The sequence below is a fragment of the Apteryx mantelli genome, chromosome 2, assembly GCF_036417845.1.
Source record: "Apteryx mantelli isolate bAptMan1 chromosome 2, bAptMan1.hap1, whole genome shotgun sequence".
Taxonomy (NCBI): domain Eukaryota; kingdom Metazoa; phylum Chordata; class Aves; order Apterygiformes; family Apterygidae; genus Apteryx; species Apteryx mantelli.
The window spans coordinates 13135527-13161144 of NC_089979.1; the positions used below are offsets into that span (position 1 = coordinate 13135527).

The following is a 25618-nucleotide window of genomic DNA, read 5'->3' on the forward strand; positions in this document are numbered from 1 at the left end:
TGAGAAGACACAGAAAGATAGTTAAGTAAAGGATTTAATAAGAAGATAGGCTAGACTGTGGCGATCAGGGCAGGGCTCAGTCAGACAAACAGACCGGCATCTGCTTACAGGCACCCAGCCGCTGTTATACCCCCTCTTCTCTGTTCTCCTCTTCGCTCCTCCCCAAGCCCCTTCCCCACTTCCCTAGAAAATTTTGCATAGTCTCACAGGCCCCCTCTTATGTAAAAATCCTCATGTTCACCTTGTTCCCTCCTTTACAAAGTCCAGGGTGGCCAGTCTCCTAATGGCCGATCAAGGCCTCTTTTCAGTATTTGACCACCCTCCCTGTGATGACCTTTTTTCTCTGACAGCAAATTTCCTTGCTGCAACTTGTAGACTCCAGTTAAACATCACTGGCAAATGCAGTATTTTAACAGTGCTTGGTTTTTTCATGTCACTGTTTTGACCTGAACAAATTGTGCACACAAATATAACAACTTAATAATGAGTTTATTTTAGAAGAAAAAATAGTAATTATAATTAGTACGAAAATAATGAGAAGTCTGCAAACACCACACATTTTTCTACCTCATGTTTTATTTTTATACAAAAATATTTCCGAAGACCTTTATAATAAACAATTTATGATTAGTCCTTGATCACACTATACATATTTAGTGTTTCACTGATTAATTTGAATGTATAGCTGAGGTCCAGAGCAAACCATCTCAAGGTGTCCACTTTGTAGCTGAGAAACGAGTTGCAGAATGTCTAGTTCGAGCCCGTGAAGTAAGTTTTTCTCTGAGCCGTCTGACTTCTGCCATCAGTTCCCACTCTTTGCATGCCAGTTCTTCTCGCCTTCGACCTAAAGGCATTTAAGTGCAAGAGACTAAGACTTCATATTTCAGCTAAGAGTTTTGCATAAATACCATGAACTCTTATTGGAAAACAAATAACCTCTGCATGGAAACACTATGTTTCATTCTTTAATACCATTGTATCCAAGACAGCCCTAAGACCTGCAAAAGTGAAGAGCAACTCCTCCTGAGCTCTTTGAAAATGCTCCCAAGGCTGTCCTAGTTTTTGTTACAGAAAGGTCAGACCTTGATGGGGTGCTATGACAGGTCAAAAGATATATGTTTCCCATTGTGTGCAAAGAGTTTTGTACATAAAGTACACATGATTTTAAAATGCACATTCACTGGCCAAAATGGCAAGGACAGCCCAGACTAAATGATTCTAGACTAGTTCCTGACTGTAACTCTCAGTAAGATGAAAGAGTTTTACACCCTCTCAACATCCCCAAATCATACACAATTATGAAAACAGAAAAAGCATATGTAAAATGATCAGGTCAGAGTGGGACTAGAATGAGGATATTCCTATAATGGGACACACTGCAGACACTTCCTACCCATGCTATTCCTGGCAGCACACAGATTTTTTTCAGGTGTGAAATAGAATACAGCAATAAACTTGTTCACTGTCCACTGAACACCTACACAGTTACTAATGACTCAATCACCCATCTAGGTGTTCCAGTAACACTTCTGAAATTAAACATAAGAGGAAGGAAGGTCCTAACTTAGAAACTTACCATGTGATGATGACTCTGATGCAGATAAATCATTCAAACAGACGTTTCCAGACTTTGGCACCTGCTGGAATCCTAAACCCGTCTCTGCATGTCCAGCCTTTAAATCATGCAGTCTCTCTGTGGGAAATGGAGAGAAGGCTTCTTTGTAAATTGTGTTCAAATTTCTAATAATTTTTCTAGCTTGCGGTGAAGCATTTCTTTTCCAGGAAGCAAAGCTAGAACAATCACTTACTCCAGCTAATGGCAAGTCCAATTTGCTCAGATTCAGAAGTCAAGTTTCAGTCTATGAACCAAAGCGATACATCACTGAATTTCATTTCAAGAAATTATAGCTCCATATTACTGTTTCTTCCTCTATAATTAATCAATCTTCTAACAGATGGGTCACTAACTTCAAGCAGAATATGGCCACTCACACTTGCAGTTTTAACAGGAGACACCCATTTTAATAAGGCAGTTGCAATTTACTCCATAATAAAGCATTAGGCAAATTAGGGCAATGTCTGAGTAAGTTTGCCCAAAGCAATACTAATCATCTCAGATCATCTTGTGTGTGCCTTTGAGAGGTGGGGGAATGGGATAAATCTTTGCAAAGCCATACAAAGGCAACATTCAGGAAGAATGTACTGGCCAGTCGTGGAAGCAAATACTTTTTTATTCTGTGAACAAACACTCAGCAAATTCGCTTGCTGGTAGTGAGTTTGCTTTTCTTTATAGATTATTTGACAAAGGATTTCTGTGGGATGAGATTCTGTGATTAACTTAAGCTGATCTAAGACTGTGCTCCCACTAAAAGTGCCATTTCCATCCTTTCCTTTGCTCTTGGTCACTGTTTCCTCTGTGCTGGCATGGGAGCTCAGGCAACTATGGGGCAAAGTCCGATCAGTTCCCTGATGTGGCTTAAGTCTAGTCCTACAAAAAAGGACTAACATGCAGCTGGATAAGCAAGCTGCTCTAACCAGTCGCATAGCCTGCAAATGCTAGATCTGATGCAAGAGGGTATGCAAACGTGTCCAGCACAGGAAGGAGGAGGAGAAATGCCCCTTCTGATGGCAGCCTACAAAAGGACACTTAGAGAAATCACAGGGATTTCAAAAATCCTACCTTGTCTCAAAAAAGAGACGTACTTGCACAAACATGACATAATGGGGATAAAGGAGAGGAGATAAAAAGAGCTTGCACTCTGTCCTGTGTTCTTCAACTGTATGTAGAACAGCCAGGGGAGTATGGAACTTCATTCTGCCATCTCACCATGTGATGGGAAATAACTAGGCTGGGTTGGAGTGAGATTAATGTCAGCAGGACAGTACTTCAGTCTGAAAGATCTAAATGCTGGAGAGAAGACTCCTATGGTGAAACTGCTTTTATCTGTATGGAAAATTGTTATGTATCTATCATGGGAAGCCCAAACTGTAGCTATCTTCAAGTTGAAAAGAGAGTTACAGGTTGAGGTTTCTGATTTGATAAAAAAAACTAGTGCAAACTACCTTACATCACTTGTTCTTCTGTGTACCCAGAAAACATTACATAACAGCATACTGGGAGAAAATTATCTTCAGTTTTGGGGATGCATGAGGGAATCACTGGCAACCAGAAACAAAACACAGATTCCCAACTATACACAACAGTCAGCTAATTTTCTAGACATGATCATTTATATGACTGCATCTGATGGATATCAAACTGAGATTCTTTTCCAAGTCTGCCCTCGTATATTGGATTCATGAAAGGATACTGCCAAAAAGTACCTATAGAAAGGAGTTAAGCCTGAGTTTACCCCTAACATTAGACACTTAATTTGTCTTCAGTTGATGAATCTGGGTCTTCCCGTCAATATCTAGTATGCTGATACACAGAAGAACTGCATTATCTCTATGCTCACCAAAATAGCCATCTTCTTTTTGCAGCTTTTCAGCCAATTCTAATGCATCATTCATTTCATCTTCTAAAAACTGCTTCCTGTGTTCATCTGCAGCAGCAGCTGCCTTCTGCTCTGCCTCCAGTTGAGCCTTTTTCTGCGTAACTTCTTGCCACTGCAAGAGAGATATTCAGTATATATTCAACAGATGCGTTCCATGGAAAAAGCAACAAGTAAATCCATCTGAACTATTACAGATTATGTTTCATCCTTAAATCAAAACGTACACTATGACACTGAGTGAATGTTTTCTTTTTTTTTAAACTTTTTCCTTCAAACAGCTAGAGAAGGGTAAAAGGCTTGGGTTAGAGAAAAAAAACAAGAGGAGCTTACAGAATTAGGAATATGCTTTCCTAAACCTAACAGATCCTCACTGATTTTCTCTGGTGCTTCTAGAAACTTCCAGCAGGAACAGGAAAGAAGAGTCCTTACAACAAAGTATTTCAGGTAAACACCTTTCAGCTTTATGCTATACCGTGTGATGAGCAAAGGGCAGTTACACTTTTGACGGTCCCATTTAAAAATAGAAATAACACAAATACCTTTTTTTCTTCTGCCTCCTTCAGAGCCCTCAGCAGTTCGGCTTCTTTTACTCTGTTGTCATGAAGGAGCTTGGCTATCTCCTTATAATGCTCCTCCCGGTCCTGATCCTCACACCTTAGTTTGTGCAATGCTTGCATCCTCCAGTCAGTGTCAACACATTTCTGCTCTGCTTTGGCTAAATTTTCTTCAGCTACCTAATAAAACATGTTTCTTATCAGGAATGCATTTACTTTACTTCAAGCACATGGCCTTACACATGAATAAGTGAGGATCTTTTCCTGTCAAACTGAGGTGTTCTCCAGAATCACTGTTAGCTGTCCCTACTAGGAGACTGAAATTGCAGTGACACTGCTCCATTCATTACGGCAGGTTGTCTTCTTCGGAAGTACTTTCTTCTGCTTCTTTTTCATCCTTGTTATTCTTTCACTTACTGAGGGCACTTTTTTTTTTCTCTCTTGAAATGAGGCATAAACCTCTTCTATGATTTTTGGGATTTTGCTTTCATAGCATGGACTTTATCTGATTTTCAGGTGCAATTAACATCAGATTGATACCTGAATGCCAATACTTCCACCCACATCCATCTGCTTCCAAAAATTGGAGGCTGCTTACAAAAATTCAGACCCATATGCTTATTTCTAGACAAAATATAAATGCAGATGCCAAGCATATGGGCAGTGGGCTAGCTACAACTATTTTTCCAACTGTGCAGTCAGAAGTTCTGAGCTTGAAAATCTGAACAATTCCTAATGTCAAGCTATACACATTCATTATAGTGATCTAGAAGACAGCTTCTATAGTTGAATTTCCTGCCAAGTACTGCCAACTGCAAGTTCCTTTGAGGGCTTACTTTTGTTTTGTTATGGTTACAAATAAAACATGTTCCTTAACAGGAAAATAACTTAATCTGAAGAGCACTCAAGTCTCATTTGCCACCATAACTGCTGGAAAGTAAAGAAAAGTTGAATATTCAAGGCAGACCTGCAGAAATTCATTATTATATAGCTGTTTGAACACTCTAGTCAGATTTCTGAAAAGCTCAAATGAAAGATAAAAACAGAATTTTAAACACACCAGCATTATCTATTAACATATATATCTGTAAAACAGATTTAAAAAAATATTATACTTTTACTAAATTAGTACATATTACTAGTTAACACACTAAATTCCGAAAAATACATGTTAAGATCCCATGTTTTTACCATCCGGGCTTTCTGTTTTTCTTCTCGATCTACTTCCATCAATTTCTGAACAAGATGATCTTCCAGATCAGCCTTTCTTCGACTGGTATCTATCTCTCCTTTCATTTCCTGCATTACTGTCTCTTGATCTTTGATAAGATGCTACCAAACACACAAGCATAAATTATAGTCACTGAACTACTATTTCATATTTGCAATTCTGGTTCTTTAACATTTATTAAAACTTCATTAAACTAGTATTTGAATATATACACACATCTTATCCCACTGTATACCATAACCTATCGTAAATGTTCAAGAAAGTGATACTCCGTGCTGTTTTATCCGCTTGGAATTACACTAGGCCTGAGTCAGCACAGTGGTCTCCCAGGTTTATATTGATGTAATTCCACGCAGGGGATCACAATAGAGAATAAGAGCAGAACTCCACCATAAGTGAATCAGATTCATCACATAAATATTCTGCACTTTGAAGGCATATTTTAGCCAAAACCTCAAAACACTTCACAAATATAAACCATGTTTCACGGTACAGGGACTTGTCATAAACACATCTGTAGCTTGAATGAGGAGCTGATTTGCCAAAGCAGTATGGATCAGCAGCAGATCAAGAAACAGAATTTTAACTCTCACCACCTTTTCTTCACATTGATCTGGGAACATCTACACATTTTTCTGCAGACAGACACGACCCCTTCCCAGTCGTGCTGGAATCCAGCAGGCTGTGTCAGCAGGGTACTGAAGCACAGTTAGCATACACTGTCTCGCAACAGGCCTTCTAAGCTTGAGTACAGCCCCTCGCTAACAGCAGTAAAACAGCTTCCAGTCACTTCAGGGCACGGGCAGAGAAATCCAGTCTACAGAGTCTCTTGTGGGCAGACATATATCCTCAGTTAGTTAAATAATTGCTACCTTTCTAGCCTAAAGAGCACAATCACTGTAGGATTAATTTTCTTGAACAGCTGACTTTACATATACTATTGAGTATAAATAAGCTTAGCCTGGTTTGCATTATGTAGCCACAATACAGCTGGCTGAGTATTTAATAAACAAGCACTTAAAGAAATTTAGCCCAGATTGTAAAAAGCCATACGACCAAAAGCTTTAAAAAGTCAAATATAAGAAGAAAAATACTTTAAAGTAAGGGGTAAGGCATTTTGGAAGACCAGTTCTGCATGCATTCCAGCTGGATCTACATGTATGCAAGACAGGCATAGACAGCTGTGATTTCTAGACATTTAACCTACCATTTCTAATTAAAATCAACATTATTAAAGCCTTCCATTGGCAGCCTTGCTTTTCAACCATTTATGATAATTAACTCATATTTAACTTTACATTTAAACAATATTTATTGATTTAAAAATCTTTATTACTAAACAGTGATGTCTCAACCATTAAAATCAGCATTACACAAAAAATGGAATCTTTAGGGAGATGATTAACAAAGATGTTTGAGAAAAGAATTACACCTTCCCCACAATACATCCATTCCTTTTTGCTTAATTATTTTTGGCAATTAGATATTCTTTGATCAGCTACATCAATCCATTGTACTGGTTTCTCCAGAAAATGTAGATATATCTGGATACCACAGATGAAAAGGTAGGAGTTCACGGAATGATGAACATATTGTTAAGACTTATTTCTCATTTAAGTGTTCCTCACTTCTCTTAACCAAATGAGCACATACATACAGATTGCAGCAACAAAATGATTCCTCTAAACAGCAGAAGAACAAAATGGGGAGGATATGGGTATTTTCTCCAAGAAGAATGGATAACAGTAGGTTCTCCTAATGCTATTATTAATAGAGAGTTTATTCTAAAAACAGTATCAGAGAGGAAAATTAAAAAAAAAGGACCCACCTCTTTCCCCGCATAGGCTGGTTGAACAAATGTGACCAAATCTCAGAACTGCACAGGAATAACCATTAAATATAAATGTCTGTATAGTTTCCTATACTTACCTGTTCAAAATGCTGTCTTTGTGATTCAAGTTCCATTTGCCGTACTTCAACATCTTGAGCAGCAGCAGCTGTTTCTTGCTCTCTTACAGATGCCTTGAGGAGAAAAATAACCCATGAAAACACAGTAAAGAAAAAATTCTTGTCCCTAAAAAACCCCCAAAACAATAAAATGTCCAAATCTCAAGCCACGTCCTACCTCTAAGTTCTAGTTAACTTTCTATCATACCATGAAGAGTGGGAAATAATTGATAACAAAAGTGCAGGGCAAGGTGGAGAAAAGATACAGGAATAGTTCTGCATAGAGCAAGTCATATTAGGCAACTGTCAGGCTTGATCTAGTGCTAATAATCTGCAGGGCACAGCTCCTGATCTAATAAAGTGTCTCCAAACCCAGAATGCTTGGGAGGACAGTACAGAGATATGGAAGTGGCCAGTTTGCACCTGGCAGGACCTGTGCTGAGCTGCAGCTAACGAATCTTACAATCCCCTGACCGTCTTCCTACAGAAACACTCACACAGCCGCCCCAGGCTCTGCGAAGTGTAGTGCTGAGACACTGGAAATGGCCTGCAAAAAACCAAGTTTGTGCCCACAAGGCTCAAAAGGCTCCATCCTGTGCATCCTCAGGCCACAGCGCCTGAGCTAGTAACCCTGCAGGAGCAGAGCCAGGTCTCACCAGAGGCAACTGGTGCCTCTCAAGCAATAGCAGAGTTCATTTGCAGTCTGGATATGCTGCCCACAGACAACTGAGAATTGACTAGTCCTTTAAGGAGCTCATAACTCAGCATTGCCAATATACAGATGAATTTGGCTTTTCTCAGGAGTTTTGCCAGTTAAAACAAGCCAGTGGAATGTAGCAAGTGCCAAAGACGACTTTTAAATGTGCATTTACCACATAAAGTAGTCCATCTCATGCTAAATATATCTCTGTGCTCACAAATCACAGTATATGAACTGGAATTTTAGTTGTGCATTTTTGATTATTTACTTTTCCTGATAAATCTTCACGAAAAGAATTGCTTAAGCAATACTAAACCTTTCTTGCAATTTCATCATCAAGACGTTTGAGTTCCATCTGCCGCTGATCTTGCTGATATTTCAGAAAACGTCGTCTTGCAGCATCTAGCAATTGCAGTTCCTTTACTTTCAGTTCTCTTTTCACAGCAGCTAGTCTTCAAAGCCAAAATAAACACAAACAAGGCAATTTGTACGCATAAAAAGTCATTGTCAAAGAGTACAAGCTTGCACTGGAATCATCCATTAGTTACTATGAGCTAATCTCTAACTTACAATGCTTAGGGCAGATGCTTTCATTCTGTAAACTGTCCAGTTTTCATTTACAAGACAAAATTGAAATCACAGACACACAGAGGTCCTTTAATGGCAGTCCCTCCCAATTAACCTTTGAAAACCTGTGTTCTGCTGCTATCGCACTTTAATAAGCAATAATTTAGTACTGCAATGGTCCAGAACTGGATACTATTCCTTAGAATAGTGCCAGTGTCCTGGTACCTCTTCCTGCACAAAATTATTACTTATGTTTATTTGTAAAACATCAAACTGCTTCCAGGAACAGAATCACAATCTTGTGAACTAGTTTGCAGTGAAAGGCCCACTGTTCTCTTTAAGAAAAACCTACTCTGTGAGGAAACAGGATTTCAAGAAAAATACTACTTTTAGTTGATCTAACTAGGGAGATGTTGAAACTCTCTTCATAACTGCAGAATGTGTGGACTACCACATTAGTTTCAGTACTATAACAACTCTTTACTCAACAACTGATAAAACAGTTAAAACAGTCTTTTTTCTAAATCCATTAGAAATGGAAGAATGTGTACAGGTCACTGATATTGTAAAGGACTGTTATGTTTGCAGTGCGAGTCTTAAGTCAGTGTGCAAACACACAGCAGTTGACGGCCCAAGAGCAGTCGCAATCTGAAGAGAGAAGACAAAGGCTGGGAGCTGAGACAAAAATATGAAGTGACTTGGCCTCTGATCTGCTGTATTTCCTTGGGCAAGGCAGTAATACAAACCAGATCACTTCATTCCCACACCGAAATCCCATCCACCAGACCACACTGTTTTCCTATATTATAATTTACACAAATTAGTGGTAATTTCTCCTTCAATCATGGTTAAAAATATAATAGCAGGGTACTGTAGCTGGGCCCCTAATGCTTCTTTTATTATAGTACCTCTGTCTCTGTTCTGCCAGCTTCTCTTCTTCTTCCAGCAGCATTTTTCTCCTCTGTTCTTCAGCTTCTTGAAGCAGTTCCTGCTTCCGATACCAGGTTTCATCTTCTACTTTCCGTTCCTGTGCTTTAGCTTCCAATTCATGCACTAACTGTCTAAATGGAAGATCACACATTAACATATAAAAACAGGCATCAAGAAATTACTTGATTACTTAGAAATTGATGACTACACTAGCAAAGAACTGCTGAAATGAGATGTCATGAAAGAGCATAGCATCCCCCCTACGTACTGATAAAAGCATAAAGAAGAGCTACAGCACCAATTGTTACAAACAGGGCATGGCAGCTGAGTGCAGAAATGAAGCTTCTTTCTCATGTTCTTAAGGAAAACTGATTTCTAAAGGTGCCATGTAATCATGGTAATTTCAATGGTAAGCTGCTAACTCCCGACCCTTTTACAAAGCTAAACATTACCAGGCTAACACAAATTTAGGTTCTGACTTCTAAGCTTTCCAGTGTGAAGACTTTAGGCCAAATATTTTCTGAGAAATAACAAACACTTTTGGTTTAAGATAAGACTGTCAATTTAACTTAAAAACACAGCAAGCCAAATAACTCTTAACTTTTGTAGCTGTTTAAGTCACTGTCTCCAATTTTTCTTAATCATATTCTTCCTTCTCAAGCATATACATTAAAATAGAAAAATGGAACTACATCATATCTATCTGTCCCTCCCAATTTGACATTGTCTTCAACTTTCCCATTAATACCTCTCTCGTAAGTATGCAATTTCATCCTGCCTGATCCTCTCTCGTTCCTGAGTTTGATAATCCACAATGAACTTGGGATATTTATTAAATACAGGGTACTGCCCTTTCGTAAGTGGTATGAAGTCATCAAGCATATGTTGTGGATGGATATCTACTGGTGTAGATTCCATAAGATGATAAGCTTCTTTAATCACGACATTAATGTCCAGGTTGTTCCGATGATGAAAGAAATACTGTAAGAGACATGCTTCTATTTACATTCTACAAAACATCAAGCAAGCTTTTAATATGCTTTGTAGGAACAGTTAGGTAAATTAGTAAGCTCTATATTCCAAACATGGATTAAAAAAGGGGTTACCAAGTTAGCCCGAACAATTAGTAAAAAATCACTGGCTCAACTGACTTGATCCAAACCTCTTCAAGTTCTAAAAGCATCCTCTGGTTCTTTTTCTTCTCTCCAAATTACGTTTACATAAAGATATGGGAAGCTAGAATGTGACTTTAGAGCAGTCCAACTGCCTACACAGACAGATAAATCTCAGTGACTTTTGACGCTTAAAAGAAAATCTGTCTACTGATTATTGAAGGAATATGGCAATAATGTTGTCTGTGTGATGTCTGACAAACTGATTGCCCAAAAGTACATTTTCAAGGCGGGGCCCTTTGTTTGCCTATAAAGGCGTCATCATATGAAAAATGCTCTTCCTCTCATGTAAAGCTAAACGTAAATTTCTGTTTCAGAGAAAGTCAAATAATATCGCTAACTGCAAATCTGAAGGCAAAATAATGAAATAAGACCATGACAGAACTACAGTATTTTGTCTCCGCACAAAGTCAGTTTTAGATCCCCAAATAAGAGGCAGAATAACTTTGTGGTTGATGAACTTTCCACATTCACAAAATGACTTTTAGTGGCATTAGAAACCTTGTGAAAGTTTAAAGATCTTCACATTATATGAAACTGCAGGAAATTGCTCAATATTTTATTCATTTATAGTACATTTGTCAGGTACTAGATGACATTGTTCAGACATGCAGTAATATATCAACATGGAATTGAAACATTTCTTTTTAATTTCCATAAAAATAGATATGATGTTTTATGCTTTTCTGTAAATACAATTTCAGATGACTTAAATTGCAAGATGCTTACCTCGAAATCCTCTGTTTGATTACAGTGAAGCAATGGAGCTCTGGAACATATAACATAGGCAACAACAACCATTAGAAAGTATGAAGGATGGTTGGAGAAGATATTATCAAAGACTTTCAGCCATTCTTCTCTTGTTAGAACCTCAGAGAATAGTGTTTCTAGAAGAGGCCAGGCATAAACCTACATTATTTGGGAAAATTAACAAAATAATCCATTAGTGGAATTTCACTGTTCCTTTAATTGGAATAATATGAAATTTTATTGTCTTATACCACGAATTTATTTATTTATGAAAGACAAACTGGAACTAAGCCAGAGGATTTGAAGGTAAGTTAACCACTCCCTATAAAGATTCTCAATGAATAGGGGAGCAAATATAAAGACATTTTTTTATTTCTATGGAGGTGTAAATCTTCCATTTAGATTTGCAAAGCTAAAATCATCCCTAATGATAAATATATATAATTATGGCATTGCCTTATTTACTAAATTCATTCACCACACCTATGTCCACCTTCCAAAAAAGAAAAAAAAAGGTAAAGATACATTTATAATTCAACCAGTAATTTTTCAAACAATGTGCACTTGAAAGCAAAGGGCTTCTATGAACTACAGTAGCGTGTACATGAGGATTTATCTTCATGTAAAAGGAAACGCTGCCGGAAAGTGATGAAATATTCTTCAAACTTGTATGAGCAAATCATTAACTATTACTTAACGAAAACTCCCTCAAAAAAGAATTATGCCAAAATAGAAGACTAGTGCACTATCATTCACTGCAATAACATTTTATATACAAAATCTGGCTAGAATTTTACCTGTGAAGTCACGTTGCATTTTATCAAATGCTGAAGTAGTTCTTTGTCATGATGTGCCAAAATATTTTCCACCATACTAAGGACATTAACCGGAGGATTGGGAAAATACTCAAACCAGCGCTGACAAAAATTAACTACAAGAGAAATAACATAATCCATTATAATCCAGAGTGACAGACTCCTGACAATGCTCAGGTTTGATTATAAAAGCTGCAAATTTCTAAGAGGAAGTCTTTGGCAGCAAAGCCTATTTAAGATCCTCCCATCCCTCCTCTTCCCTGCAATATATTCCTACCCCATTCCCACCATACACTGCTCCGCTAGCTGGACTGGCATAAGTGTATGTGTCAGTACACTGTGAATCAGATTGGGGGACTAATCTGGTTTAAAGATAAAATGAAAAAATTCTGTGTGCTGTTGAACTAAGTAGTTGGAGGCAGATGGGAATACTTAAAGCAGTTTTCCTGTCTCATGAAACTCCTGCCTGTATCAAGTAATTTTTAACATACTAAGAATAATTTCTGTAAACTTGGATACTTAGACAGTAACAGCATGCGTTTGCAAAGGGGCTACGTATGCTTGGCAGCACATATCTTCTATAGACTCAAACACAGCTGCAACAACTAATTTAAGAGCAGAGCACTTTAATTTAGTATGTTTCTTCAGAAGACAGCCATTGCCATCTTTCAGCCAAATGACTAAACTGGATTTACCACATGTTTAGGACAACTAAACAGAGTAAAACTTTAAAAGAGATCATTCCCTTTTGATTTGCAAGTTCTTTTTTCTTTTTGACTACTCTTTTCTCATATCTCACATATAGATTTTGGTTATTCAGTATGACACTGCAATTATGCTAGATACACTTTTTTTTTTTTTTTTTTACTGAATAGACTTTAAAAATACTGTTACACTGCTAAGTTTTTGCTAGAAACAGTGCAAAGGAAGTCTAATATCTTGTTTTGATTTAAAAACAGGTTTTGGTTTTAAAACACACAGCTACTACATATTAATTCCTGGTGAACACCTTTAAAAGAAAACCTCTGGTGAGCTCTCAGGAAAATAACTCATTCAGTTTATCAAGAAAAGCTCATTTGCATTAAAATACTTTGTAGCATATTGGATTTTTAAACATCTTTGCTTACCTACTACAGTAGCAACAACTTCAAAGCAGATCAGCTGGTTGTTCTGAAATAATTTTACAAATGGGAACGCTAACAAAGGAATATAAGGTGTCTCACCAAAGATAGCAGACCAGTGAGCTAGAGCTGATAAGGTCCTATATGTAAAAGCAAGAAAAGGAGTAGAAAACATTGGTCCAAAGACGAACAAAAATATCGCATGCATATTATAACCATATAGAGGACTAAACTTTCAGTACATAGATGCTCTATATACAAGTTATAAAAGGAAAACTGCATTAAGGCACTACTATTTCATTTTAGACTTTCATTACAGCTGGTTCCAGCTGGGGGGTACACTTCACATCAGTACATGAAAATATATGTTTACCTTTGTAAAACTCTCAGCAGTTTCCTACTTTTGATGGGATACTCGTTCTGAATATGCACAAATGCACTGTGGGTGCCTTTATCTATTAGGCTACTGAATGCTAAGTGGTTTTCAGGAAGTTGTAATAAGGAGCGCCAAACAAACATCCTGCAATTAAAATACAGACTTAGTCAAGCTACTTCTCTTTCATAGGCCAGGAAGCACAAGCAATTTTATTTTATGCAAGCACAGACATGCACACAGATGTACCTGTATTTTGCTGGATATTCTCCAAATCCTTTCAACAAGGCCTGCAGACGTTTCTTGTTTAATCCACCTGGCAACTCATTCTACAAAATAGGAAATTAACAACGAACGTATGTAAGGATTTCTGCTTCATAATCTTTTTTCTTGTGCTCTAATTGACGACAGTAGCTAAATACTGAAGCTCCTACCATCGTATTTTAAAAAACTATGAGGTATACTGCTGTTACATCATTCTGGATATTTTAACAACATTCACCTTCTACTGGAGTCAAAAAAAGCTGTCACTGGTTTCTGTCAGAAACAGATCAGACCCCGAATGACTAAACTATGTACAATTAAATGATAGCTATAGTCAAACCATATTAACATAAGGAATGGATCATTTTGTGATGAATGCTACTGTAAGGAGAATGTATATGAGACTAGGGATAAAGAAACAGAAGATAGTACAGGGATGAGAAAAGGGAAATAAATGTAACAATAATGCACCTCCTAAATAATAACAAAAATGCTATGGTTTTTAGACAGAAGTTTTAGGAGTGCAGTCTGCTAGCAGAGAAGCAGAGCAGTTTTAACAAAAGTCCACATGTGGTTCTAGTGACTTGAACAACTTCAGAGAGATACCCATGACCTGACCAGGGGAAGGGCAAGGGACAGCTCCACAGCTCTGTCTGTGTCACATAATGCAGGAGTATGTGCTAAACACTGGGGGAGAAAGGTGCTAAAACTCTTAATCCCCTCTCTGTTCAAACTTCACAGTCAATCAGTGCTTGAACTTCCTTTCTAGAGTAAGCAGCTAACTTTTTTTCGCAATGAAATTCAAGAGCTGCAGGCTGGAGAACAGAGTATTTGCAACTTCTTCCTACCTCTTTATTTTCAAGTGATGTGTTCACTTGTGGTTTCAGCGATCTGGTTTGAATTTTGCTTCCTCTGGATTTCCACGGGCGCTCTGACCTTCCTGAAGTCACCCTCACTTTAAGTTTATTTGCCCCCAACTTGCACTTGGACCAATCTTCCACTACTTTGAACAGGGGTGGTGGAGGCTAGTATTAAATAAAAAAAACTCAGTTAACATCTTGTGAGACAGCCTAAAGGTCACTCTAACTTGATGTTTACTCTGTTTTCTATGCAGTGTTCTTGAGCTCAATAGCCACAGTAGGAACAACAGATACACATTTATAACAGAAACAAAGATATATGGACTGCAAACCCCAGAATAAGTACACAAGTGAATAAATATGCTGTAATAAACTAGAAGACTATGAGAAGGTTTATGTAGCTTCCAAACACCAACTCAGTCATCATGTATATTCTTCTTTAGCAAACACTAAAATATAATTGGGATAGTACAAGTGCATTATGTATTCAGCTAATTTACTTTAGTGTGTTTCTCAGTGTTACTGAAAGATCTTTCTATACAACCTGCTAAAAGAGAATACAAAAGACCTTAACAAACTTTAATTAATCTTCATTGTCAGGTAGGTATTAATTTAATTGTGGAGATTGGGAAAGCAAGTAACAATCCCAAATCATGTCGACCCAGCAGGAAAAGCACAAATGAAATGCATGTCTGACCTACAACCTCGTACACATTCTTCCTCAGCTCAAACTCTTTTATTGTACAAAGCTGGTTACTTCAAAGACATGGTGATTAAAGATTTATGGAATTCTGGATTTAGAAACTTGACTCCCATTAATAAATTACTTTAATAAAATAAGAACTGGTATTTAGAATGTTTGTTATTTAGGAAGGATTAGGAAGATGACTGTGTCATAATGATGGATTCTAGTATCTAATAACACAGTAAGAAGAACAAAATCACAGTTAAAAAAAAAGACCATTTGTGCCAGCAGAATAAGAGAGCAACAGTTGCAAACTATTTCCTGGAAGAAAATGGAGTAGAAGCAACACAATCCTCTGATCTCCGCCCCTGCTCCCCCCACAACATTATTACAAAGAAAAAAAATGGTCCATATAAATTTCCATAGAAAGAAATCCTCCATATAAATTCCTGTAGAAAGAAATCCTCCCTCCCGCAACCTCCTGAAAACAGAAACACAATGATGTACTTTAAAAACATCATACTAACTGACAGGCTGAAATAAATATGAAGGGAACTCTAAAAATCTTTATTTGTCATTTTAAACACAGCACTCCAAAACTTTTAAGCCAATGACATTAGCAAACTATTTCTGATATGCAAATCTTGTAGACAAGTATCTTTTTTAATGGTATTTCCTGCTGTTATAAGAAATGTAAAAGACTCTACCTTATTTACTTCTTGAGTCAAAGCTTGGACACTGTATAAATTAAGACTACCATTTTCCATTACTGATGCAATATACCGTCCATTGGGGCTAATCGCTGCTGTACTAATTCCCTCCTCATGACTCCCAATGTCAAAAAGAAGTTTGCATGTTTCTATATTGATAAACCTCATAATATTGTCTTGACTTAACACTCCAAGGACCTACAAGATAAAAGGACACAACAATGAATATAGACAATGCAAAACAAGGAGGAATATCAAAATCAGAAATTACATTCCATTAAGCTAAAAAAGAAAGTGAGCAAATATTTAAGACAGTAACTTTTCTTTGTATGGAAGACTGCCCATCCCCTCACTGTCCCCAAAACCCTCCGAAAGTCTATGTGTTGAATCAAGTAAACAAATTTTCCAGTCTTAAGCTTTGTAAAAAACTGACCTGATTAGAGCCCCCATCAAAACTATCAGGGAGGAATTCCAGATGGCGGACAGCCCGTACTTTTGTAGGCATCTGGATTATTCTTAACAACTGCTTTGATTCTAAACACCATAAGTGAAGATGATTTGATTTTCCACCAGCTACAAAAATCCGGCCATCTCTGGATCACAAACAAGGCAAAGTTTTCATCAGAATACTATTATATTAGCTAAAATAAGAGAGATCATACATTTCCTTCTACGCCCTTAGATCACTTTTGAATCCATCATTATTCTTCTCATACTGTACTGAAAGAACAAAACAGCTCCTAAATAATAAAATTTGCTTTTGTAATGGATAGTTTAAACTTTATTTGAGTAGTAATTAAAATTCAACTTACTTTACTTCAACTGCTATGGGGCTGTAATACAAACTGATGCCATTTGTTGCTGAAAGGGTCAGTCACAGCAGAGATCAAAAGCTTATCATAACATATAGCTCAATACTTCCATAAAACATTACAAGTAAGCAGTGAAAACCTTTTTACAAACTACAACTTCTGCAGTTTTTGTATCCTCTTGAATGTTTAAGATAGCAATTTACCTGGTAATTGCAAAGACCTTATAAAGGAATACAGAACCTTCTACTGGAGTTGGCAACTGGTATTTACACTGAAGAGTATCAAATTCCCATGCAAAAACGGAGTTATCTTTAAAACAGCTGAGGATGGTGTTACTCAGTGGAAGAAAGAAAACCTGAAAGAGTACGAAGAAAAAAAATGGAATAAAGTTGTCCAGAATGTACCTTTTAAATTGGACAAAACTGAACAACAGAATAAAATACAGCAAGAAACCACAGCAGCATGGATATTAACAGACTGTAACTGCATACTGCAGCTGCAACGCAAGGCTGAGATCCCTGAGGTGGCAGGTCCCCTTCCCCTGCCCCAGGCAGGCAGGCCTGCCCTCCCTTGCACTGGTTCACAACTTGTACCCTTTGCTAAGCCGGTTTAACTCGCTGAAGTGACAAAGAATCACCTGTCTCTTCTGCGTTATTTTTCTGACTGTTAAATTGGCTTGTGGGGGATTCTGATGAGGGGCAGAGAGGGCATAATATAAAGGGTAGCAATAAGCATCCAGGAGCAAGAGGAAAAGGGCTCTCTTTCAGCACTGGTGGGTTTTGAATAGCTCACTGCATCTGAAACGTAGCTTCAGCTTCCAAACAGCACCAACAGCCTGCAAATGAACTCCATGACTTTTCTTTAGACTTGAACTCTTTAGGTTTACGTATAACTATTAAATGTAGAAAAAACACTGTGGACAGTTTAGTAATGTATTCTTCATCTATGAAATGCAATTTTTGCTGCCAGGATGAAAGAAAACAATAACAAAAAGGTTATAAATATACATTTTGTAAATCTAGATATGTGAGATGGGATTCACCTTGCCTAACGTTAGTGACTAAAAGTTAGATATTCAGCCCAAATTAGTCACTTGACAGTGAGTGAGAGAAAGTTACCTGTGGGGGAGAGTCACCTCACCTACCATAGTCATTCATATTTAGCTGGGCTGAGTTGCCCTGTGGAGCTGCCTGTCCTTCTTCAGGGATTCTGAGGAAGTCCGGACAAGGAACTGAGAGCAGACGCCTATCAGGCAGATGGATGAAGTTAGGCAGGAAGATTTCTACCTTTTCTTAATTCCTGTTCTCAAAAAAATGCTTATGGGTCCTTCCAACAGCAAGTGAAGCCTTAGGAGCAGTTGAAAGTTGCTATTTTAATTTTTGACAAACTGGAGTACTGAACAGTTCCTCATCTTGTGCTTTATTCTAGATAGATAACACAAGCTGCTCACAAGCCGCTGTTGAAAAGTTGCTTTGAAAATGGCCATTACAAATGTCCTCCCTTTAGCTCTTTTTTCTCATTTGTCTTTTTTCATCTGCCATTCTTATAGGGTGTAACTCTTTCTTTGTCTTTTCTAATTAGCTTTGCCCCTGTACTGACTGAACAGAAGGTGTATGCTGGACTGCAAACTGGGGTTACATGAAGAGACCACCCAAAGTACACTACAGGGATTGGTGGGAAACTACCAGGAAGGCTCATATAGCAAGTGAGAATGCCACTTCGGACACTGAGTGTCACCAGCTACAGTCTAATAATAAATTGGATCTTTAATTTGGCACTTATCTGCATGTCTTAAACCATGACATGGGAGTAAACATCATTATCTCTGTTTTAAAGACAGGAAAACGAGATCCAGATAAGTTAGACTATTTGCATAAGGTCATATCAGCAATGGTAGAGACAAAACAAAACCACAAGCTCTTGATTCCCTAAACAGTGATTTATTCACCGAACCACAGCCATTACTGTTTTGGTTTAAAAGTTGTTTCCATATTGAAACATCCTGATTCTACCAAATTCCAAGAGCCAACAAGAACCCCCCCACACCTAGCCTACACAAAAACCCATACTGAGCATCAGAAAAATTTTATCCACCAAATAAATGCACCCATCTCTGGAGGGAAGATGTGATAATTATTTTAGTGACCTGCCTACAGAACAGTTTTAATAAAACAACAAAAAATGTAAACATAGTCACCAAGCAATTTCCATGGGATATTATTTCAGGTTGACAGAATTTCTGCCTGACCTAGAACATGAAGATACTCAAATGAATACCCTTGTTCTTTGCAAAACCAGCACAGGAATTTTAGTGACCAATTTGACAAGAACTTCAGTTTGAAGTGGTGTCTGTAAGACTACTCCCTGTAGTGCAGCACATGTAAGCAGTGCTCAGGGACAGCTTTGGTACTTTCTGTAGTACTTATGCCAAGGTTTGACATTTGGTGGCACAGGCAGACCTATTAAAATCAGCATAATGCTATGGTAGACCTATTTAAACCACTCCTCGACGCAAACATACCCTTCTCATTCCCTGAGTTGTTCCGGCATGTCTTGCAGCAAACAGAACCAAAGTAGTCACTAGCAGTAAATTCTTTCTGCTGAGTTACTTTTCAGCTTTGTTAGCTCTCACATTCAGTGCTGGCATGACCAGGGCACACAGGAAGGGGAGCAGCTTTGCAATAAGCAGCTGAATGGGGTGGGTGGTAGTGACTGTTTAAACTACCATTATTGCCAAAAAACTCTGTTGAGCAACACCTTTAGGTTGGAGAGTATTTCTGGAGGTCCTCTGAGGCCCTCCCGCCCAGCTCAAAGCAGGGCCAATCTAGAAGGTGGCACCAACTTCCAGATTAGATTGGGTTGGTCAGGGTCAAATCCAGCCTAGTTTTCAGTATCTCCAAAGATGGAGGTTCCTTAAATGTTCCCAGCAGACCTGTGTGACTAGTGTGTTGTGATTCCAGGGGTCTGGGTGATGTGACAGAATCACAGTTAAGGAGATATGTCCAAAGAACATAGAAAAGATTCAGCTGTATTTTTTAAAGTATTTTCAAGTACTGTGATTTTAATATGCGGTATTACTCCCACCCAGGTATGCTTGTTTTATGCTTTAGCAATTGCTCTTTACTCACCTTCTGTATACTCACAGACCGACGAACATTCAGCTTTCTTTTTCTTTGAAAGGTGTCCAAGTCCCAGAGTTGTGCTGTATCAGGAGATGTAGTGATGGCGTACCTGCCTGAGCCATGGACAGAGATGGAAGACACTGAAGAATCATGTCCTCTCATCCAACTAACTAGTTCTTTGGTTTCTGTAGGAGTTGATGAAAAAAATGAAAAGGATCTGAAACTCATTCTAAGCAAAGCAACTACTGCTTTACTCTTTATTGTCAACATTATGCAGTGAAAGAGACTTTTAAGCACACCTAGTATACCTGTTCACCACCACAATCCAACAAACAAGAAACAAAGGTAGCAATCTTCATATAGTTATTATACCTTACAGAAACATAACCTTCTCCTCATCGCTAAGTAACAGATTTTGTAAGTTATTCCTTACGCAGAAAGCCAACTCGCACAGACTTGTTTAATTTAGCCTAAGAATCAATCTTAAAAAGCCATGAACATTGAGACTGGGTAAGTTCAATATGTTTAGTAGGCAGATTATCCATTGTGAACACCAGCAGTAATGTCTAAAAGTTGAGGCATGAATGTTCTAGCTAGAAATCTACACTTGTTTTGACTTGCGGGCAATATGCACGAATGATTACGCAGCCATTTACAGATGTAAAGAAGGAAGGCTTAATGGCAACAGGTTATGACTATAGAAAGGCAGAGTCAGAAAGCTACATCTCATTAATTCTTTTAGAGTGCAGAACATTTTTATGCAGCGTATTGCATATTAAAGAAATGGTTTCTCTGACTGCATTCTCTCCCACTTGTGACTGCATGACCACTAATCTTTCCTCAGCAACTAAACAATATTTGTGGCAATTATACTATTTATACTGGGTAGTTTGCCTGACAGCCCATGGGGTGGTTCCAACTGACCTACCGCTATGGCATCAAAGATGGGAAATGGCTTTTGAGCAGCTCATTAGGGCTGTTATCGCATGGGAGGAGGACATGGGATTACAGGGTAGAGCCTCTTAAGCAGTTGATGGGGCCCTCCAATTGAGTATTTACTAATACACCTCTAAGGATAGTTTGCCCAATACTGATTTACGTGGAAAGTATTTATAGTGTTTTAAAACATTCTTCAGTATGATCTGGCATCTGGAAACACCACCATACAAACAGCCAGAACTCTGTGGACCGATTAACAAGATTTCTCTAAATGCATCCAAAAACTAAATTTAGTCTTTGGTCTTCAGTGAGAAAGTTATGGGGGGAAAAACAGAGCACTTCAGACCGTATCTCCTACTCTTCCTCTATTTTGGGAAACAGCGTTAGTTAAAATCTCCACCAATAATATCAGACTCAAACCTTCAAATCACAGATGACTTATTTCTACTGCTTCTACTAAAGATTTAAGTCCAGATGATAGGAGACACTACAAGTGCACTTTCCGATAAGTTAAGACTAACTTATGAAGAATGAACTGTCAATGCCTTTCACCATTTAACTTCTAATCAAGTCAAAAACAAACATGTAGCCTGTGAAAGTAATTTTAGATGTCACTTTTGAATGAGGATACAGATTTACTTGCATACTCAAAACTACTGACAGTTCTTTTAGTGTATTGTCTTCCTGTTTAAATATTTTTTCTGTAAATAAAGTTTAAAGCTGGCTCAGTTGCAAACTCTAATACACTGACAGCTGGTTTTGTTTTGTTTTTACACACCTTGTTCCAGAAGCATATATGGATCTGCTTCAGAAAAGCTAACACATATAATCCTGATCCTGTGCTATACTTCACTTAAACAGAAACCTGTGTGACTCAGTGGAAACAAGAAGCTGTGACGAAGCAAAGGGCTCTTTACCCATAAAAGACAGGACTATAATCTTTTTTGTTGTTGTTTCAGAAGACTACATTGCATGTAATACACAGTGAGACTTCCACCAAAAATCTTACAAATTTGAGGTTGAAGCTAAACCTATATATGTTTTCATAACAATCCAGATTTTTACAGAAAGGCTTTAAATTTCTCCCTACCTGTATCAAAACACTTAATGGAATAATCTGCCAAAGCCACAAGGAATTCTGTCTTCCTGCGAAGATTAAATGCCAAAGCAGTACAAGCCTGCATTGTTCGCTGGACAAGGTTGAACCTATTTAAAAAAGGATGTTCTTATTGTGTTAGGAATCTTTGGTTCAGAATGTCAAGTAAAATAATAAATTAATCAGTTTCAACATATTTCGCCAAGAGAAAAACAAATTAATGTTAAAGAAGGGAGCAAAGAATTATAAAAAACAATGCTCATATTTAAAACTCAATAGTGTGAAATTGAAAAGACTGATTCGTGTATTTCTGCAAATGACAATACTTGGTCTAATTTATTGTAATTCATAGATAATTATTAATTGATCAGTACTATTCACAGAATAACCTATTTCATGTGGTAACACTTAACTAATCACTGAAGATCTATGATATTGATGTCTGTTCAGTATAATGTTACAATCTTCTGCTTTTTTGGAGCAGCTAAACCAATAAAATAGTATGTAGGGCGCCTACGTGAGACACTGGCTTGCAGTTTCAGGTCTGAGTAAACCACTATCTCAACCAGGCATGAAAAACATTACAGATGTCAAGACAATTAAAATGTATTATTAAAAATAGCACCTTTTGGTTGATATAAATATTCTTACCTGTTTCCATTCAAGTTAAAAACATATATATTTCCTTGGTGGTCTCCAGCAAGTAGAGAATCTCCAGAACTGTCAAAAGTCACATTCAGAAAATGTATTGTCTTTGAATGATATCCTGTGGCACTATGAATTATGTTTACTATAACTCTGTGAAGAAAGGAAGCAAAATGACCATGTTTTGAACTGTTTCCTTAAGATGTATTTCTCCAGGATCTAGGATTAAAGTATTCCTTTTACAATTCTAATCATTCATTGTCATCTTTGAAAAATCTTCTTCTGTGAAAGAGCACATATTTCTAAAAGTATTCACTTTGTTGGAAGGTAGTTAGGAGACATTATGTAAAGCAGACAGGGGGAAATCCACCATTCCTGGCCAGTTTATGAGGCTCCTAGTTACACAACTGCCATTCATATTATTAATGAATAGCACTAACTTTTATGGTGATGTATTGCCTACCAGGTTCTTCACTCTCCCTGTAAAGAAACAAGCTAGAAAATTGAAAAGCTATGAGTTACTATAAGAAACCACTTAGATCAGATGAGGAGCAATTTGGTTTTCATACCACTTCTTTCTAAAGTCTTTACAAGTATGAAGCAAGCCATTTTTTATCATTTTCATCTGAGATATTATGGAACAAAATTTGCTCTTGACAGTTTTTCACACTCTGAACTTGTATCACTCTGTTAGCAGAGGGTGGGGCCTGATGCAGAACAGCAGCCCATATTCAGAGTAAGTCATTAGAGGAAGGTTGGTCCAGGAAGCAGGACATTACTTACTCCAAAAACATGGGAGAGCTGCTATTCCTGGATTTCTTGGATAATACAGGGCAAACCAATTATTTTCTATAACTACCTGAATGTAAATTCAGAATCAAAGTAAATATGTAAAAATGCACAGGATATTGGGATGCTGATTAAAGACTACGAGGCACTTGCAGCCACTGACCGCCAAGAGAGTAGAATATGCAACCCAGCATCTGCATGCAACTGTTGGTACATGTACAAAGTGTGAAGATGGGCCATGCAGCTATTGTTCACACTAGACACAAAACTAATTGAATCTCATCCTGCTAAGATTATTCTTTTCTGGGGTAAAAGGGAGGGGCCATAAAAATAAGATTAGATGGATGTTAAGCTAATTTGTTATAATTATATTATAATCATGTGATAACAGTATCTGTAATGCCATTAAAAAACAAAGTATGACTTCCAATTTTAAAAACATCCTGAAATGAGAGCACTTATCAGTCTAGTTACAGCATCTCCCAATACTTCCTCAACATGGTTCTCTGCCTTTCAAAAGTTCCTTTGCTACTAAATTAACTTAGGAGAATAAAAATATCAGTTCATGGAACTGCATCCAGAATTTCCATGCCAAGCACTATAAAAGTACTAAAAAAACCGCATTTATATGGTTCTTTAGCTTGGGCTTGATCATATTTTGACCTTTTCTCATGTATCACGAACATTTTAAATAAACTCCCCAGGGAATTTGCCCATGGTAATTTGTTTAATACAATTAAAAACAAAAGAAAAACTAAATTGGGATGATTTTGACATTCACAAGCTCAAAATAGTTAGCATGGGTAACCGCTACAATATTAGAGTTGCTCAATCTTTGGAAGATATTATTTGTAAACACCCCAATCTACACACATCTCTGAGGACAGTAACTCAACAAGCGTAAACATTTATTTATCACTTTAATAATCTAGTGATCTTCCTTATCACAGATATGGTCTGCAAAATCATACAATCAATGATGTAGTTCAACCTCCTGCTTATAAAAAGGAAACCCTAGAATGCTTGCACTATAAACTAAGTATCATAAGACCATATATGGTTTTGCCAGCTCTCTGATCATTAAGGTCCTAACCTATAAGCAGTCACTACTTATAGAGCTGTTACACAGATAATTTATGAAGTCCACTGAAGCTATGTCTCTTGCTTGAATGCACAACATGGGAGCTGGACCACATGTACAGATGCTCCAGGTGTGTCACAGAACTGTGGAATAATTCAGGTTGGAAGGGGCCCCGGGGTCATCTGCTCCAAGCCCCGCTCAGAGCAGGGCCAACTTCGAAGTTGGACCAGGTTGGCCACGACCCTGTCCAGGCAAATTCTGCACATCTCCGAGGATGGCGATTTCACAGTCTCTCTGCGAACCAGCTCCAATGTTTGACCACCTTCATAATGAAAAAATTTCCCTACTATCTAAGTGGAAACCCCGCGGCTGTAGCTTGTGTCCGCCGAGGCTCGCTGCACCCCCCGGACCGACATGAAAGACCTGGCGCTGCCTCCTGCGCCCCTTCCCGTGGGGGGCGGCGGCAGCGTGACCGCCGGGGCCTCCCCCCCCAGGCAGCGCCCTCGGCCTCCTCACGCCCCGGCGCAGCAAGGGAGGCCTGGGCTGCGCAACGGGGAAGGGAGGGAGGGAGGCTCCCAGGGCGGAGCCCGGCCGGGCCGGGCCGGCACCGCCCGGCCCTCGGCGGCCGCGGTGCCTCGCTGCGCGCGGGGCCGCCCTGCCCCGCCGCCCCCCGCGGCCGTTACCCCTGCCGCGCCGCCGGGCTGGGCTTGCGGTGCCAGATGGGGCCCTGCTCCCGGCCGCCCAGGTCGCAGCGCTGCATCCTCGGCGCGGCGCGGCCCGGTGCGGCTCCGGCGCTCGCCGCCTCCCCTCAAGTCCGCTCCAACGGCCGCCGCGCGGGCCCCCGCAGGGGGCGCCGCCCCGCCGCGGCAGGGGGCGCCGCACACGTGGTACGCCCCGCTTTCATGTTATCAATACGGGGCAATGGGAAGTGGAGGGGGGAACCCCCCCCTACTGTCGG

General features: G+C 38.7%; 1 protein-coding gene across 6 annotated transcripts; it reads right to left on the reverse strand.

Annotated features, from left to right (window-relative positions):
- Window positions 1-470: 470 nt before the first annotated feature.
- Window positions 471-25455, reverse strand: TBC1D31 (TBC1 domain family member 31). Of its 6 annotated transcripts, none has more exons than XM_067290198.1 (22): window positions 25344-25455; window positions 22797-22865; window positions 22140-22255; window positions 20117-20295; window positions 17192-17343; window positions 16610-16769; window positions 16174-16374; window positions 14770-14946; window positions 13907-13986; window positions 13658-13804; window positions 13291-13424; window positions 12146-12279; window positions 11328-11507; window positions 10175-10407; window positions 9405-9557; window positions 8246-8381; window positions 7212-7304; window positions 5243-5383; window positions 4037-4231; window positions 3459-3609; window positions 1577-1693; window positions 471-844 (listed from the first exon to the last, which is right to left on the reverse strand). In XM_067290198.1, the coding sequence occupies exons 1-22, from the start codon at window positions 25418-25420 to the stop codon at window positions 708-710; spliced, it is 3162 nt and encodes a 1053-aa protein (XP_067146299.1). In that variant the 5' UTR covers window positions 25421-25455; the 3' UTR covers window positions 471-707. The 6 variants fall into 6 exon arrangements, with proteins under 6 accessions (XP_067146299.1, XP_067146300.1, XP_067146298.1 ...); XM_067290199.1 differs by having other exon boundaries at window positions 10277-10407; window positions 22797-22943; XM_067290197.1 differs by having other exon boundaries at window positions 22797-22943.
- Window positions 25456-25618: the final 163 nt, after the last annotated feature.

What these genes read in the sequence shown, in the direction of transcription:
- TBC1D31 (XM_067290197.1), bottom strand. Translation starts at nt 25,420, where the DNA reads ATGCAGCGCTGCGACCTGGGCGGCCGGGAGCAGGGCCCCATCTGGCAC. An exon ending in AGTTGTTGCTACTGTAGTAG is followed by an intron (nt 12,280 to 13,290) that starts GTAAGCAAAGAT and finishes TTTCTCTTGTAG; the next exon opens with TTAATTTTTGTCAGCGCTGG. An exon ending in ATGATGAAATTGCAAGAAAG is followed by an intron (nt 7,305 to 8,245) that starts GTTTAGTATTGC and finishes TTTCTCCTCAAG; the next exon opens with GCATCTGTAAGAGAGCAAGA.